Raw genomic sequence first — 19,360 nt, 5'->3', positions numbered from 1 at the left:
GCAGCCCCGGTGGTGCAGTGGTTTAGCCTGCCTGCGGCCTGGGGTGTGATCCTGGGGACCCTGGATGGAGTCCCACCTCGGGCTCCCTGCATGGAGCCTGCTTCTCCCTCTGCCTGTTCTTCTGCCCCTCTCCCCCTCTGTGTCTCTATGAAAAAATAAATAAAATTAAAAAAAAAGAATTTAAAGAATAGCTCCCCCTGAGCCCAGCACCTCGCAGGGGGTGGGACAGCTTCCCAGGTGCACATACCCAAGAATCAGCACAGCAGGCCCCTTCCCCAGAAGACCAGCTGGAACAGGGGAAATGCAAGTTATTGACCAAGCAGCACTGGAAAGCTCCAGGATCAAGAGGAGATCGAGGAAAAATAGTATGAGACTACTACAGGGTCCATTCTCTTTTTTTTTACTTAAAAGTTTTTTCCCCTTTTTCCATTACACTCATTTGTATATGACTGAAAATTTCCAATATTTTTTCTCTTTTCCCATCTTAACAATATTTTACCACTTCATTTTTAAGATTCTTCCTTTTTGATTTTCATATATCTACAATTACATGTGTATATAATATATACATAGATCTATATTTTCCACTTCTAGATTCCCTTCAACATACTCAACTTAATTTGGGGAGATATACAAGATACATTGTTTTTGTTTTTTTTGGTTTTGTGTTTTTACTTTCTCTGCCTCATTTTGTTCTACAATGGCAGAAGTTAATACCTTCTAAAACATGACCAGGATGCACCCAGAACCCAGTAGTTATACCGTGCTGGTTCATTTTGTGGGATTTCTCATTCCCATTCTGCCTCCCTCTTTTATCTCATTCATGTTTTTGTGGTCGGTGTTGGGGACCTCTACAAGTATTTCTGGTTTATATAAAGTTGGGACTGAGCATCTTCTAACCTACAAAACTTAGCATATCCAGAAACAGGAGGATCACCCTCCAGAATTCTTCAGGTAGACTACATTCTCCCTACAGTGCAACGTCGTCACCACCACTATCTCCCAGTCCTTCCCCTTTTTTCTTCTTTTTTTTTTTTTCAACTTTACTTTTGCTTTTTCCTCTTATTTTTTTCTATTTTTTTTAAATTCTTCTTTGGGATTCTTGACTTTTTACTTTTTTACTAGATGTTTTAAAATTTTTCACTTTAGTGGTCCTTTTGTTTTTTGTTCTTTTTTTCCAATTTCTGGTCTCCTACCTTGGCAGAATAATCTAAGAATAAATTTACTTACGTTATGGTTGATATTCTTGACTCAGTCCACTCATACAGCAACTCTGCACTGAGCAAAACGACTGGAAGGAAGAACTCACCACAAAAGAAACAATCAGAAACAGTACTCTCTGCCACAGTGTTATAGAATATGGATTACAATTCGATGTCAGAGGGATCCCTGGGTGGCGCAGCGGTTTGGCGCCTGCCTTTGGCCCAGGGCGCGATCCTGGAGACCCGGGATCGAATCCCACGTCGGGCTCCCGGTGCATGGAGCCTGCTTCTCTCTCTGCCTGTGTCTCTGCCTCTCTCTCTCTCTCTGTGACTATCATAAATAAATAAAAATTAAAAAAAAATAAAAAAAAAAACAATTCGATGTCAGAAACCGAATTCTGAAGCAAAATTATAAAGCTACTGGTGGCTCTGGAAAAAAGCATAAGGGATTCAAGAGACTTCATGACTGCATAATTTAAATCTAATCAGGCAGAAATTAAGTATCAGTTAAATGAGATTCACTCCAAACTGGAGGTCCTCATGCTGAGGGTTAAAGAGGTGAAAGAAAAGAGTGAGCAACATAGAAGACAAGTTGATGGCAAGAGGGGAAGCTGAGGAAAAAAGAGAAAAACGAGACAGATCACGAGGAAAGGTTAAGAGAAATAAATGACAGCCTCAGTAGGAAAAAACTACGTATGACTGGGGTTCCAGAGAGTGCGAAGAGGGCCAGAGGGCCAGAAAATGTTTGAATAAATCATAGTTTAGAACTTCCCTAATTTGGGAAGGGAAACCGGCATTCAGGTCCAGGAGATAGAGAGGTCTCTCTGTCAAAATCAATAAAACCCATACATACCTTGACATTTAATAGTGAAACTTGCAAATTCCAAAGATAAGAGGCAAATCCTTAAAGCAGTAAGAGACAAGAGATCCTACCTTATATGGGGAGAATTATTAGATTAATAACAGACCTCTCTACAGACCTGGCAGGTCAGAAAGGGCTGACATGATATATGTAGGGTACTAAATGAAAAGAACATGCAGCCAAGAATACTCTGTCCAGCAAAGTTCTCATTCAGAACAGAAGGAGAGATAAAGAGCTTCTAAGATAGGCAGAAACTGAAAGAATATGTGACCACCAAACCAGCTCTGCAAGAATATTGAGGATCCTTAAAACAAAGAGGAAGCCCAAAGAAAAAATCCACAGAAACAGGGACTGAATAGGTATTGTGATGAAACTAAATCCGTATCTTTCAATAGTTACTCTGAAAGTGAATGGGCTTAATGATCCCATCAAAAGACGAAAGGTTTCAGAATGGATACAAAAGCAAGACCCATCTATTTGCTGTCTACAAGAGACTCATTTTAGACTTAAGGACCCCTACAGCCTGAAAATGAAAGGGCGGAGAACCATTTACCCATTCAAATGGGCCTCAAAAGAAAGCTGGGGTAGCAATCCTCATATCAGATACATTAAATTTTATCCCAAAGACCGTAGTAAGATAGGAAGAAGGACATTATATCATACTTAAAGTGTCTATCCAACAAGAGGACACAACAATCATGGATATTTATGCCCCTAATGTGGGAGCTGCCAAGTATATCAATCAAGTCATACCCAAAGTAAAGACATACTTAGATAATAATCCAGTCATAGTAGGAGACTTCAACATGACACTTTCTGCAAATGACAGATGTTATAAGCACATCATCAAAGAAACAAGAGCTTTAAATGATACACCGACCAGATGGATTTCACAAATATATACAGAACTTTCCATCCAAACAGCTGAACACACACATTCCTCTCAAGTGCACATGGAACTTTCTCCAGGATAGACCATATCCTGGGTCACAAATCTGGTCTCAACGGATACCAAAAGATTAGGATTGTCCCTTGCATTATTTCAGACCACAATGCTTTGAAACTAGAACTCAATCACAAGAAGAAATTTGGAAAAGAAACTCAAACATGTAGAGTTTAGTTAAAGAGTATCCTGCTAAAATGAATGAGTCAACAAGGAAATTAGAGAAGAATTTAAGAGATTCATGGAAACCAATAAAAATGAAGATACATCCATTCAAAATCTTTGGGATACGTGTAACATCAGTCCTATGAGGGAAATACATTGCAATACAAGCATCCCTCAAAAAATTGGAAAAAATAAAATACACGAGGTGACCTCGCACCTAAAGGAACTGGAGAAGAGCCATGTGAAGAATAAAACTGGACCAGAAAGATAAATTCAAAATGGATGAATGATCTAAATGTGAGACAAGAATCCATCAAAATCCTAGAGGAGAACAGGCAACACCATTTTTGAACTTGGCCACAGCAACTTCTTGCAAGATACATCTTTGAAGGCAAGGGAAACAAAAGCAAAAATGAACTACCACGACTTAATCAAGATAAAAAAGCTTCTGCACAGCAAAAGAAATAGTCAACACAACTAAAAGACTATTACAGAATGGAGAAGATAATTGCAAATGACATATCAGATAAAGAAAGGGCTCATATCCAAGATCTATAAAGAACTTATTAAACTTAACAGCAAAGAAAAAATCCAATCATGAAATGTGCAAAAGACATGAACAGAAATTTCACCAAAGACGACATACACATGGCCAACAGCACATGAGAAAATGCTCTGCATCACTGGCCATCAGGGAAATACAAATCAAAACCACAATGAGATACCACCTAACACCAGTCAGAATGGTGAAATTTTTTATTTTTTTAATTTTTAATTGGAGTTCAATTTGCCAACATATAGCATGTTTAAGACTACAGTTCAGAAGCATTAAGAACATTCAGGGTTGTACAACCATCACCACTATCCTTCTGCAAAACTTTCATCCCAAATAGAAACTCTGTACCCATGAAACAGTAACTTGAAGTTACTTATTGCTAACCCCTGTGTTTTGTCACTATGAATTTGCCTATTTCTGGATTTCAAATACATGTCTCTTTGAGCTAGTGACAGAATCCAGCAGTTGCAAGAAAAGCTCTTTATCTGTCCCCCCACCCAGCCACAACTGCCTAAACATTGGGCAGCGGCCCATACCACAAAAAGAAGCCATGCCAGTCCTTTTTTACATAAACATCTTTTCTAAACATCTCTCCTGTGAATGGCCTTCACCTTGCATCCCCAGACCTCCTCCTTTCCTTAACTCAGGATGTTACATAGCTTCAATTACCTAGCCTCCTTTTGAGTCATGTCTTTGGAGATCCTTTGAAAAATACTTTTATCCTATTTGAGGTTAAGTTTCTGTAATTTTTTCTATTATTTGTATTGCTGATCTTCATCAGTATTTACTCATGAAAAGCAGTCCTTCCCCCTTACTTAATCTGTATTTTAAGACTTTGAGAGGTCTCTTTTCAAAAGAGCAAGAGCACAAGTAGAGGAGAGGAACAGACAGAAAAGCAGAGTCCCTGCTGTGCAGGGAGATCCGTGCAGGGCTCAATCTCAGGACCCTGGGATCCTAACCTGAGCCAAAGGCCGATGCTTTAACCCACTGAGCAGTTCAGATGTCATATTTTTAAAAATCATAAAATGTTAAACATTTGGAGTTAACTTGTGAAAGTAATTTTATTTTTTTTTAATTTTTATTTTTTTATTTATGATAGTCACAGAGAGAGAAAGAGAGAGAGGCAGAGACATAGGCAGAGAGAGAAGCAGGCTCCATGCACCGGGAGCCCGATGTGGGATTCGATCCCGGGTCTCCAGGATCGCGCCCTGGGCCAAAGGCAGGCACCAAACCGCTGCGCCACCCAGGGATCCCTGAAAGTAATTTTAGTTTAAAATTTTGACTAACTTTGCTTTTTCCTTGTGTCCCTTTTTATGATTTCAGTATCGTGAGGTAGATTATTAACTTTGACTCTCGAGTGTATAATTTTCCCTTATGCTTTTCCTTAAAAATGCAGTATTCCAGAAGTTTTCCAAACTCAATCTCACAGGCCTGTCAAAGCTTTTAGACACTTCATCCTCCAAAACTTAATTTTAAAAATTGCAATTCATGATTTTCTTTATATTTTACCAATAACACAATGTTTGTAAGAGCATATACAAAACTTTTGAGTTGTTTATTTAAAATCCAGGAGCTCTTCATTATACCTTAATATTCTGTAAACCTTACTGATGCAATTCTGATCTAGGTGGAAAATTAGTTTCATTACCATTATTCCTACTCTGGTCATCTGTTGCTGTAAATGGATGTTTCCTTTATTTCTTAAACTGTTGTATCATCTTGCATCTAACTTTTCTTTCAGCTTACAGAATTTCTTTAGGAGGGTTTAAGAGAATAATAAGGCAAACACTTTTGGTAGTTTAACAAATTTTTTTACATTTAAAGAATAAACATATAATTGGGCTATTATGCCCAACTGAAAAACAGGTACAGCTTGCTGTGGAAAAATAACATAGTACTTTATATTGTATCCATTTTGTTCAGACACTACAGGAAATTTTAGGCAAACAGTGCAATTTACCTTCCATAGAAATTTGCTTTCCTGTCTCTTTTGCTTTCACATTTTTTTTTAACTCAGTAACAAAATCAGATAATACCATGTCATGGCATTTTTTTAAGGTAAAGAGGCAGAAAATTTTAAGAATGTGGACACTACACTCAAACAACTTCTCTAGTTTTCATCAATTATCATTAAAAATTTTGAAATTACTTTGAATTGTTTTTCATCCTATTGAAAAATTCATGGAGGGCAGGTTAATAATGTATCCCTTTCTTCATTAAAGTAACATTTTTCTTTTAATAGTACTAAAATAACAGTAAAAAAACTAGCATTTAAATTTCTTTTGGAAAAAAACTGGTACTGAAGTTATTTTTAATATCTGCTATGACCTCCTCTTTCAGAACGATTTCCCCCACGACCTCCTCTGGAACCCCCATAACTTGAGCTACTGTATGATTCACGAGGAGCAGGATACCCCCTCTCCATAGAGAGTGGAAATCCTCGTTCTTGTCTGCCACCATGCTCACGACTGCTTATATAGAGATCACCCCGGCTGCTTGAGTAACTTTCCCGACCTCCACCATATCCATCACGTGTGCAGCTGTAATCATCATAGCGATTGCTTCCACCATAACTGAGAGGGGGCCCACGTGTTGGAGGTACACCACGGGAGGTACCTGAAAGATCAATGTTCAAGTAAAAATAACTACTTTAAAATTTTTGTGGCATTACACCATGATCCTAGTTTAAGTACTAAATATTTGGAAAAAAAATTTTGAACTGCTCTTGCTGAAAAGATATTCTGCTGCAATAATCAGGGCATTTTAAATTTAAAAGAAAATGTAAATGTAGCATGTTTCAAGCTAAATAATTTGGAATAAATGTAGTCAGTTTCTGAAAATGTGCTGAAATTCTGACCTTTATATTTTTCCTATGCTTCATACCATTAAATATCCTTTCTTCCTTGTTAAAAATGTTAGAATGTTTTTAATGAGAAAAAAGAGACTACCAATTTACCCTCAAAAGCAACCTGTTAGTTTAAATGAACTATTAAAGTAATTCAGATCTTCAAACCAATAAAACTGATTTTTCCTAGTGGAATTAAAAATAACATTATAAACACAACAAGATGGCCTGTTAAGTCTAATTATAGGAGAATTAAGTAGCAACCAGACTCTTACCATAATTCTCGTATGATTCTCGAGAAGAGCCACCACTTGAATGTTCAGAATAATCTCTATTACGACCACCACCATAGCTATCACGATCACTAAATTTAAAAAAGGTATTAATGTAACAATTAAGAATTGCAAGCACCTACTTGATAAAAATGAAAATATTTATAGTACCTATATCCTCTAGAGTAATGTTCGTCCCGAGAAGTTGAATGGCTGCAGTAACGGTATGAATAGTCTCTAGATGGTGGAGCATAATCCTTGGTGTCTCGGGAACTTGGATAATCTCTGCTTGAATAACTTAATAAAGCAGCAAATATTAAAATGCAATTTCTTATATCCAGAATATATTTAAAAACTCAGAAAATAAAAAGACAAAACTTTTTTCAATGAGCAAACTTGAATACACTTTTCTCTAAAGGAGATACACAAATGGCAAACAAGTACCTCTCATTAGGTAAATACAAATCAAAACCCAAACTAGTTACTGCTTCACATACCTGCTACACTGGCTATAATTTTTCTTAAATGGAAAATATTAATATGTTATTAATGTAGACAAAAGACAATCCATACATTGATAGCAGAAATGTAAAAATAGGTCAGTCCTTGTGGGAAAGGTTAGTGGTTCCTTAAAAAAATTAAATACAGAATTACAATATAACCCCAGAATTCCACACCTGAGTATATACCCAAAGGAGATGAAAATAGGTGCTCAAATATTTGCAAATCAATGTTCACAACTGTACTACAGTGTAAATATACAAGACTATGTTAATAGCATATATAATGTAATATAAAAAACCATAATAAGGATTCATACTAACATATCAATGTTTCTTGAAAACACTGATGCTAAAAAAGCCAGACATAGAAGATTACAATAGTTTGACTCCATTAGTATAATCAATGCAGAACAGTGAATACACAAAGAACACAGATTGGTGTTTGTTAGGCCCTGAAGACAGGGTAGGGGGTAACATTATGGGTTATCTGGGGATGATAAAAATGTTTTGGGAATATATATATAAAGGTGGCAACTGTAGAATACTATAAATGTACTGAATGTTACTAAAGTGGTAACTTTAAAATCTTTACTTTTGTTGAATTTCACTTCAACAACAAAAATTCCACTATGACTTAACTGTTTACATACTCTTTCTTTTACCTGTCTTTGGCATTGTAACTATCATCTCTTGGTGATACATAGTCATTTCTTCGGGAAGAGACTGGCTCTTTGCGTGAAGGACCTCTATAATTTTCTCTCCCATGTGATACTGGACCTTAATTTGAAAATTCTTAAATAAGTACCTTCATAAGCTTTGCAAAAAAGAAAAATCCAAAACACTGTCTTTCCACAATTATTAAGATTTCTCCTTTAAGATACTTTTATATGTACTTTTGTATGTACTTTAAGATACTTTTATATGTACTTTTGTTTACTTTTTACGTATTCCTGAATATTTTATCTTCTGCTACCTTCCCCTCACTATATAAATATTGAGTAATCTTCAAATTTGCGTGAGTAAAAAGCTTCTAAATATAACAATTTTGGTAGTTATTTATACATTTTCTAAATCTCCCTATTTTCACTTCTCAGTTTTTCTTTCCTATTTGTCACTGTCTTCTTTGATTTTTTTGTTCAGGTTACTAGAAAGTTCATTAGTCATTCTTAAGCTATTCAATATTCTCTCCACTACAATGGTCCCACTACAACCAAACTATTTTTTTCCACATACATATTCTACCTACCACACCTGGTTAAAATATTTCCAATTGCCCCTCAGAGATCACAGTATTTATCAAGCTAAGTTATTATAATGTAATGTCAGAATATTTTCTTACCATAGTTTTTTCATGTTCTTTTTTTTTGTATTTTTTTTTTATTGGAGTTCAATTTACCAACATATAGCATAACACCCAGTACTCATTCCTTCAAGTGCCCCCCCCTTAGTGCCTGTTAGTTTTTTCCTTTTATTCTCAACCATTTTTTAGGTCTTATGATTCTCCATGTTTTGTAGTCTTTTACTCACGTGTATATATAGGAACACTGTCAAGAATACTTGTTTATTATTCAAAATATTAACATAGCAAAAGCATTTATAAGTCACTTTAACATACCAGGTAATTACTCCATTGTCAGTTTCCTATGTTCTTTTCTACAGCCACCTCTCTCTAATTAAACATATTTTATACATCCTTGCTTTTTTTCTTACAACAATATCTCCACTGAATGAAACAAGTTGTGCCTCTTCCTGTTTTATTAAGTATCTTCTTCGTTTTCTATTTACCACCCCCAACTGCAAAACTTCTAGTACCTTGTATGCGAGGTACCCTGATCTCCCTACCCTGCTCTCCCTACCCCTTTTATTAAATAACCATCCAAGCCCACATTGATCTGTTTTCATCTAAATAACAAAATATTTCCTATTCATTAATCGTGAAATACTTACACAACATTTCTTTCCTAATGAGAGGATTCTTGGAAGCAGAAAATATAACTCACATAAATTATTTATTTTAGTATTCTCACAAAATGAAACAACGCCTTGTACATAAACATTATGACTTTCTATAACTTAACTTTCCAGTAACTTTTAGATGAGGCCATCACCAGCCTATACACTTTCAAAAAACTCATGCTGAGATTAAGTGTGTATCCACCATCATCTGCATTTAAAACAATCTTTTTAGTAAAGCTCCATCATGGTCCAAACATAGGAAAAAATATGACAAATTGCATTTATTTTTTATAACTAAGACAAACCAAGTGATCAAAGTACACAGCCCAACAATGCTATATATCAAAGTGTTCCCTAACAGAATGTTGTGATATTCATGAAAATCTTGATCTTGAAACCTTGCAAAAAAGAGACCACTAATCAAAGCATATTAGTAGGAACTTTAAAAAAAATCAAGAGGAGTTCTTTAGCAAACATGTATTTAATAAGAATGTTTTGCCCCACTGTGGTGTTTGTTAATTACGTACTGTATTTAAAATATGAACTTGAAGAATTACCTCATAACTGAAACAAAACAGTTATCAATAAATATGCTCACATACCTCCTTTCCATTTTGCTTCTTGAAACTTAAATACTCAGTTTAAAAGAGCTGACTTTCATCCAGAAAAAAACTATTGTCTTTGTAATTCATAGCATTTTACCTCTTCCTCCAATTCCTCTACTGCTATGTCCAGGAGCAGAAGGAGCAGATCTTTTAGGAGGAGGGCCTCTACTTCTTGAAGATGGACCTCTTTTAACTGGAAAGGGTCCCTTGGAAGAACTCATGTTGAGGTTAAGAGTATATTCTCCATCATCTGTATTTAAATGAAATCTTTTTAGTAAAGTACATTCAACTTTTTATTTTATTTATTTATTTTTTATTTTTTTATTGATTTATGATAGTCACACACAGAGAGAAAGAGAGGCAGAGACATAGGCAGAGGGAGAAGCAGGCTCCATGCACCGGGAGCCCGACTGAGATTCGATCCCAGGTCTCCAGGGTTGCGCCCTGGGCCAAAGGCAGGTGCCAAACCACTGCGCCACCCAGGGATCCCTACAATCAACTTTTTAAATTAAATTTCAGTTACAGTTTAAAAATACTAAACTGTATCATGGCCTTAAGTATCCATATTTGTATGAACTAATGGTATTTTCTTACATGATATAAATAAAAATCAAAGACTTACTCTGTGAAAGTTAATTTGGAAAACCTAAAAAAACTCATGAAACATTTATACTCACATTAAAAAGACTTATTTGGGGAAACCTGAAGGAGTGGGGAAAAATAGTAAATAACTGCTTACATAATACAGATGTCAAGAAAGCTACTTTAAAAAGCACAACATAGGGCATAAATTAAAATATTTAAAAAGATCTAAATAGGAAGATGCATCAAATAAGCATATCTAAAAAAGTAAACATATACAATTCTTATAATGCACACATTCTATTAATTTTAATAGTATGTTAAGATATGCCTATTTAAAATAACCAAAATCATTTTTATCCTCGTTCCTCAGTATTGTCACAGGTAAAAAGAAATGAACATTCCTATATATTAGAAATAGGTAAAACTTTCTCAAGATCAGTTTAGTGAATAAAAACAAAATTGCTTTTAAACAGGGCAAACTTTGTAATTTACTTTAGGAGATATTTCGTAAAAAAAAAAACCCCTGATTATTAGGAACTTATATAAAAACAGCAACTTAATGTTTGATTTTTAAAAAAAAAAACTGGCTAAAGAAGAAACAAAATTTATTTCATATATGAAGTGACTCCCTTTCATACTGAGTAAAAAAGTCATCTCCATAAAGTTCATAAATACTATTTTCAATTGTTCTTCAACACGCACAACAAAGATACATATATGTATTTGTGAAGCAGTGGCCTTCAATCTTTTTCTGTTAAAAAATCTTTCAAAATCTAAAGAAAGCTCTAGATATTTCCCTTTGATATTTCCCCAAATGCAAATGTCATTACAACAGACCATGGCAGAATACCCTCCTTTCACAATGACAACAGATATTTGCATGGATGTTTGCACATACATATATAAAAAAAGCACTGCAGTTTGAAATTAGTTTGAAATTTATGCTATTTAACTGATTACTTCAATCATTTTTAGAACTCTAATTCCTTAGCTTTTAGAAATATTTCAATTATCAGTATTAATACATCTAATGAATCTTAATTTTCTAAAAAAATGTAAATAAAAACTCAGATCCTTCCATACATTCAAACTTACTGTTTTTCAGTCCTATGGTTAAATCCTTTTATTTTAAAACATTACCCAAGTGTCCTCCACGTGAGGAATGTCCTCTTGCTCCGCCACTTCCTCCTCTTCCACATCTCACACTTCTTAGATGACATCTGTTTCTTGGAGAAGGTGGTGGCTTCCGTCTTCCACCACTTTCAAAAGATGGTTTGTTGGCTTGCTCCACTTTAATTGCTTTTCCATCCAAAGACTAAAGAGATTATAGTATCAGTAATATTACACCAATTTAACAAATAAACAGGTTTTACAAATCTACTGACACTAAAATCAAGTTCGAGATTAACATGCTTTTCCTTAAAAAAAATAACCAGGCCCTTCACATGCCAAATATGAGATATTTAACTAGTAATCACCTTTCATGAAGTCATCCAATACAAAAGTAGTATGTATGGGATATTAAAACCCCTTGAAAAAAAAGCACTTGAAATACCCTCTACATTAACAAAAATTAGTAACTTTCACATATCATTAAAATATACATTTTCTAAAACATAGTACTTCATTTTTATATTTCAATCATTTAAATCTTCCAGTGTCTGTCCCAAGGTGTATATAACAATATGTACTAAAATTTAGGAGTTACTATTACTTTTTAAAATGATTATTTATGTTCTATATTATTTTTTGTATTTGTTCTATTAAAAATTAAAAGGGAATTTTCTAATATAATTGCAGCTCTACTTACTGTAATTATAATAATTTTCTTTTCTTTTAATGTAACACTTCCCTGGTCCTTAATGTTTTGCCATATTCTCCTGCTCCCTAGCTGTGCTTTAAATATGTCCCTAGAAAACAACTTTCATTATTCTTTCATTATTCATTATTTTTTTTCAGAGATGCTTAAGTCTCTTAATCTCCCAACAATTTCATAATGCTTCAATATTTTACAGGAGCCAATATGGTTTTTAAAAACATAATTTGGGGGGATCCCTGGGTGGCGCAGCGGTTTGGCGCCTGCCTTTGGCCCAGGGCGCGATCCTGGAGACCCGGGATCGAATCCCACATCAGGCTCCCGGTGCATGGAGCCTGCTTCTCCCTCTGCCTGTGTCTCTGCCTCTCTCTCTCTCTCTGTGACTATCATAAATAAATAAAATTTAAAAAAAAAACATAATTTGGAATAACTGTCCCACATAAAATATTCTGGTCACTCTGTATTACTTATGGAAAATAATCTTAAATCCCAACTTCCTACCAAGGCTTCTGGTAACTGTGGGACCTGGCCCAATCTAAATAGCCACTACTGGCAGTTCGTATGCTAGGGACTCATTTGCTGTTTCTGAGTCCAAAATATTTTCCATCAAGTCATACATGGCTGCTTCCTTTGCAAAACACAGGATTCACCTAACATCCCTTGATCTTCATGGGTACAAACACTGTCCAATCTCCCTACAAGTTCTAACTAAATTATTTGTGTCTTGTGATGATTTTGTGCATATGAAACTTATACTTATTGTATAATAAGTTTACACTGTTTACACTGTTTTTATCTTTCACTCTCAAATACAGAAAAAAGTTATTTTGTCTGACTTACAACCATTAGTCAGTTGCTTTACCAATGGCTAGCACATAAAAAGTACAAAAACATCTGCTGAATGAAAGAATTAAGGAATAAAGTTGACAAACTACAGGTTCTTGTCCTGGAAAACCAGAAAGAAAAGGAATCACCGTATTACATAAGGCTAATTCACCTCTGTATACAGCACAAAATCCTTATTCAAATCCAACTTCAACATGCTAAGAAACATAAAATATGAAAGCAAAGTAAAAAGGTTAGTATGTAATGACAGCCTGCTTTGTATAAAAAACAATCCATGGGGGCAGAAAGAAAACATATGTATTCTACATTATGTGAACTTAAAAAGTCCCACAAATAATTTAAAAATGAACTTAATTTGCTGTATGAGTATATAAATACATATTTATGTATAAATATATATAATAAGGGAAAGTGAAATTTTGGAGTAAATATACAACTTGAGTTTGAGTTTTAAGGCTGACCAAGGAAGACTGATTGAGCAGTCTAAAAAATTTGAGAGAAAGCTTAAAAAATATTAGAGCCATAAAACAGACTAAAATAAGAAACAAAGAAGAAAGTTGAAATGGAGCGGATCTGGTGTACAATACAGTATTTTTACAGAATCACTGAAATATTTAAAAAAAGAAACAGGAAATACATAATTACTAGATTTTAAGATTCAAAAAGAAAAAGACTATCTGCTTTATTCATCAATATATTAAAGGCTGGATCAAAATAAATCTTCGCCCACTATAGTAAAATAAACAACTATTTTACAAAAATTACTGATTACAGAAAAAATTTACTAAGGAAAGATGAACAAAGTTGGGTTCAGGTGACCAGAGAATTGTTTTGATCAACACTTCATCAGTTTGCTATTATTTTTTGTCCTCAAGAACTGAATGCCTACTTGAATGTAAAGGTTCTGTTAAACTATTAACTTTTCAAGAATTATTTTCCCCAAGTAGCAAAATTAACCTTCCTTATTTGTCTTTCTAGGCTTTTATACTACTGAAATACTTCCATGAATTTCAATAGCTTTTTATACTTGTTTGTACTTCTACTGTAATTATTTCTGTGCAAGTTTTTTTAATTTTACTTTTGTTGAAATTATTTTTGTGCTAATGCAAAGATACATTTATATTGCTATAGCTCATGTTCATTTCACTTCTTAGCAACTACAGTCCTCCATGATTTATTTAACAAAAAGAAGAGTAATGAGTAAAGAACTTTGGCACAGACATTATGCTACCTTAAAAAATTAGAATAATAGAAACAATCTAAAAAAATACTGTTCACTAAAAAACAGGGCTAGAAAATTAAGACATTCTTTTACCTTTCCATTCATATCTTTGGCAGCATCCTTAGCATCGGCAGGACTCTCAAATGTAATAAAAGCAAAGCCTCTGGACTTGTTTGTTTCCTGATCCCTCATCAAAAGAACTGCAGTGCATACAAAATTTTAAATTTAATGTCATATAAAACTGAACTTTAATACTTTGAAAATGATCAATCCACCCTTTGATGATTTTTTTGAAGTCCTCTTTAACCTGATATCCTGGATACAAAAGTAAAAAAATTCTGCAAGTAATTTAAAAAACTTTACATTCATTTTAAGTTCTTAAAAATCAACAGTGAAGAACTGTACAGTTAGCCTATGTTATCCCATTTCAATGCCCTGCATCTCTATATATTTATTTACTCTTCCTTCTTTTCTCTCCCCAATAGTAAGAAATCTTACATGGATATTTTCATTCATTGCTGTTAATGCTTTCTCAATATGAAACACAAATGTTTAAGGAAGGAAAACTCCTCAAATATGTTTCAAAAACAAAAAAAATGTTAGCTGTTAAATTATATATATTTACTATAATGTACTTCAAAAATTTGCACAAATGTTAGTTGTAAGTTACCTTCCACTATGCAACCGTATTTGCCAAATACTGCTTCCAGAGTCTTTTCATTAGTCTCGATACTGAGGCCTCCTATAAAGAGCTTCCCAGGCCGATCTGCTTCCACCATTTTGCTGTAACTGATGTAAAAAAATAATACATACACGTTTAGAAAAATAAAGCAGGAAGACAAAAGATCTAATTTTATTGCACCATGCATATTAAATTCAAGTGAAGTAGACTTGATAAGTTGTTTTGTGTCTTAAAATGGAAATAAAACTTGTAGAGTGCCTGTCTCAGTAGAGGGTGGTACTAGATCTCGCAGTCATTAGTTCCAGCCCCAATTAGGTGTAAAAATTAAAAACAAAGAAAAACGTGACTAAAATGAGGATCACTTGAGTAGGTCACTTGCTTGAGCTGTGGACTCTTATTTTTCTTCAGGTCATGATCAAGGTACTGTGATGAAGGTAGTACCCCCACTTCACTTCCTCTTTCAACTGTGTCCTCTTCTGCAATCTTAGCCCCAACCTGGTTAAGATTCTCTGTCCCTTTCCCTTTATCCCTTCCTCCTTAAAGAGAAATTAAACCTGTAACGTAAAGAGCAAAATGAGCACTGGTTTAACAAGAAAAATGTTGCACTCTCTATGAACGTCTGAAAAAATTGTTTAGAGGGGGTCCCTGGGTAGCTCAGTGGTTTAGCTCCTGCCTTCGGCCCAGGGCGTGATCCTGGGGTCCCCGGATCGAGTCCCACATCGGGCTCTGTGCATGGAGCCTCCTTCTCCCTCTGCGTCTGCCTCTCTCTCCGTCTCTCATGAATAAATAAAACAACAAATCCTAAAAAAAAAAAGTGCACTGCACTTGTTTTGGCTGCAGTATACAGGTTTTGCTTTTCAAATGGTTTACATTTTTTAAAATCTAGAAATAAAGTTCAAATGTGTTTCTGTATCTCACAGTAAAAATTTTTAAGTTTTCTTAAGTGCCAATAAATATTTTAAACTTACTTAGTTTTTCCTTGCCCAACTATGCTTTTATCTTGGTCACAGACCAAAGACTTTCTTTTTACAGCAATCAAAGCTTTGAAAATATTTGTTTTTAAATATATATTTATTCATGAAAAAGACAGAGGACAGAGAGAGAAAGAGGCAGAGAAAGAGAGAGGCAGAGCCACATGCAGAGGCAGAAGCAGGCTCCATGCAGGCAGCCTGATGCGGGACCAATACCAGGTCTGCCGGATCACAGCCAAGGCTCAATGCGGCACTATGCCGCGGAGCCACCTGGGCTGTCCCATTAAAAATATTTTGGGCCGGCCTGGCCAAGGCTGAAAGCCACGCTAAGCCACGGAGGAACCCTCAATAAAAATATTTTGGGCCAGCTCAGGTGGCTCTGCGGCTTAGCCACTTTCAGCCTTGGCGGTGATCCTGGAGACCTGTTATTGAGTCCCGCATCGGGCTCCCTGCATGGAGCCTGCTTCTCTCCCTCTGCGTGTGGCTTTGCCTCTCTGTTTCTCATGAATAAATAAAATATTTAAAAACAAATACTTATAAAAGATTTAACGCTGTCATAAAATTAACGTCAGAGGAAAAACCTTGACTAATGCAAATTTAAGACACTGTTATACAGAGAAGACAAGCAAATAGTTCATGTAATTAAGCATTGTAATTTATACTGGATGCTTTGAGGATTTCTGTTAAGTGAATCAATATTTTGCTTTTTGATTAGTAAGGCATAAGTTTCTAATATAGTGGTTAATAATTCTTCCCTGTATTTGTTTCCACCACACGCAAAGAGAAAAATCCGTTAAAAAAAAAAGCGCACATCAATCAAAATGGCGCCCAAGCTATATGTTCGACAGACAAGCAGTGCCGAGCCTCCATGATGTAACCAAGCAAAGCCAAGGGAAACAGCATTAATGTGTTGGTAAGATCATTAAAAGAGTTCTTATCCTGACTATACAATTCCGAATACCATATATACCATCCAAAACCTAACACCCATGCATTGTTTGCCCATCCTCCCCATCGTTCACCAACAGAACTCAAGAACTTCACAGACTTTCCCCTGCTGCCGCAGGAACACATTGCTGAGTGGAAGAAAAACGAAAACGTATTTTCCAATAAAAAGACCGACACCTAACTCCTCTAAATATTCTATGCACATATATATTTACTCTTGTACAACATAACTATTCTTAAGATTTACTGAAAATGCCTGAGAGAAAAATCAAAGTCTGATTTACCACATTTCATCAATTTACAGGATACGATATGACTGCTGGCTATTTTCCTGAAGTCTTTCTTCCCCAAAATCCTGAATTCCTTACCTTTTTTCCTCCGGCTTTTCAGATACCTCCCGTTAAACCTCCCGTGAGCGACCACTAGTCCAACTAATGGCTGAGAAGCGCTGCGCAGCAAATTAACCGCGCTAAGGAACCCGGATGTGACTGCATGATGAGCCACAGAGGAAGGAGGGAATAAGGAAGCCGTATAGAGTGGAATAAAATCGACGTGAAAGACTCATGAGGGAAAAGCCTGAAAAAACATTAAAAGATAAAATGTGTTCTCCACTTCTCTTTTATTATTTACTTTCTCCAGTTATGTTAACCCAACCTACGTAAAGAAAAAAATACACTTCTAATCACAAATAATCCTCTAATTTATCACTGCCTTGGATATTGTCAGTGCATTGTCATATGGTATCTAGTAATTTTTTAAATGTGAAAAGAAAAAAACAGTGATGAAAAATACAGTAAGAGAAAGGAATAAAAACAGTAAAAGCATTTATGAATCCAAACTTTCACCAGCTTTGAAATACACATATTTGAAAAACATAATCCTCAATTATCCTCAAGTACCTGGATATAATGTTTGACCAAAATTTCCAAAATTAACAAAAAAACCAAATCCCTGTAAGAAGATTTTTCTGATCTCAATCAATGCACAATAAACACAATCCTTAATAAACAAATCTATATGCTAAAATAAAAACATTTCTATTCCTTAAAAAATACTGTTATTACCTAACAGATTATTCCTTTTCATTATGAAATTTTAAGAATTCACTTCCAAAATGCAACCTAACATGAGAAAACACACTTAAATAACTACAGAATACAACTAAAACTTATTTTTGTGAAATTCTCTGCAATTTTTCAACATATTTTACAGACATAATTTGCATTATTTCTCAAAATTTATGATTCATATGACATGATACTATACTACAGTTTTTACTGCTCCCATCTATTTTACCAAACTTATGTCTGCTAATTTTTACAATATTTCTCAAATTATGAGGTGCTCAGAATTTTTTTTAAGATTTTATTTATTTCACGAGAGACACACACACACACACACAGAGGCCTAGAGACACAGGCAGAGGGAGAAGCAGGCTCCATGCAGGGAGCCCCACGCGGGACTCCATCCTGGTTCTCCAGGATCATGCCCTGGGCTGAAGGCGGCTCTAAACTGCTAAGCCAGCGGAGCTGCCCAACATTTACTTTTTTTAATGTCCAGTATATACGATGGGCTCTTTCTTGGAGAAATAGGTTTTATTAGTGAATTTTACTAAGAATGCTATAATTACTATTATAAATATTTAAATAATCTATTAATATCAATTAATAATACAAATGAAGAATTAATAAATTACCCACTGGAAGGATCTCATTGGGAAATATATAAATATGGTAATAATAATAATACAATGTGTAGGATGCCGTAAAAGTATAAGAAAATTCTTCATTTACTTTTTAAAACTAATGCACATTATAGTGACTATAATTTTATAGACAATTATCAGGATTAGCCACTTAAATGTCTCTACATACTGTCTTACCCGGTTAATGCTTGGAACTCCCAAAACATTATGTTCATTTTGCAAGAGAGGAAACAAACCGGACTTTAACACTTTTTCAGTTTCATGGATATACCTGTAGAAAAGCCAAAATTTAAATCTAATTATCTCTCAGATTCTTTTTTTTGTTAAAGAATACTTCTAAAAAATATATGGTATTGTTTAGGAAAACTGCTAAAGAAGATATGGTGAAAACTTACTTAGATGTGTTTTGAGCAAGACTTGAAAATGGATTGTAAATTATTAGGCATGCTACTTAATATTCTAGGCAGAGATAACATTTGCAGACTTGTGGGATTCCTATAAATAGTGTGGTAGAAGATAAAAAGAGAACAATATAAAATGAGATTTGCCAGAATATATGGAAGCATGCATTATAAAAGGCAAAAGAGAACCGAAAGAAGAGTTGCCTGGGTGGTTCAGTGATTGAGCATCTGCCATTGCCCAAGATGTAATCCTTGAGTTCTGGGATGGAGTTCCA

General features: G+C 34.8%; 1 protein-coding gene across 1 annotated transcript; it reads right to left on the bottom strand.

The window, feature by feature from the left end:
- Nucleotides 1-5,517: 5,517 nt before the first annotated feature.
- Nucleotides 5,518-17,474, bottom strand: LOC144309417 (RNA-binding motif protein, X chromosome-like). The gene is made up of 9 exons (XM_077890479.1): nt 17,348-17,474; nt 15,049-15,167; nt 14,472-14,578; nt 11,635-11,809; nt 10,007-10,159; nt 8,011-8,125; nt 7,017-7,142; nt 6,849-6,937; nt 5,518-6,344 (listed from the first exon to the last, which is right to left on the bottom strand). The coding sequence occupies exons 2-9, from the start codon at nt 15,155-15,157 to the stop codon at nt 6,040-6,042; spliced, it is 1,179 nt and encodes a 392-aa protein (XP_077746605.1). The 5' UTR covers nt 15,158-15,167; nt 17,348-17,474; the 3' UTR covers nt 5,518-6,039.
- Between the last annotated feature and the right edge of the window lie 1,886 nt (nt 17,475-19,360).

This window comes from Canis aureus, chromosome Y (genome assembly GCF_053574225.1).
Source record: "Canis aureus isolate CA01 chromosome Y, VMU_Caureus_v.1.0, whole genome shotgun sequence".
Lineage (NCBI taxonomy): Eukaryota > Metazoa > Chordata > Mammalia > Carnivora > Canidae > Canis > Canis aureus.
This window is presented reverse-complemented; position numbering and strand designations above follow the sequence as displayed.

Bases quoted from the DNA above. Each gene is read 5' to 3' on its own strand.
- LOC144309417 (XM_077890479.1), bottom strand. From the start codon at position 15,157: ATGGTGGAAGCAGATCGGCCTGGGAAGCTCTTTATAGGAGGCCTCAGT. The intron at 8,126-10,006 runs GTAAAATGCTAT...TTTCAAATTAAG, and splicing joins TAGAGGAATTGGAGGAAGAG to GTCCAGTATCACATGGGAGA. The intron at 6,938-7,016 runs GTACTATAAATA...TTTTAAATTTAG, and splicing joins CATTACTCTAGAGGATATAG to TGATCGTGATAGCTATGGTG.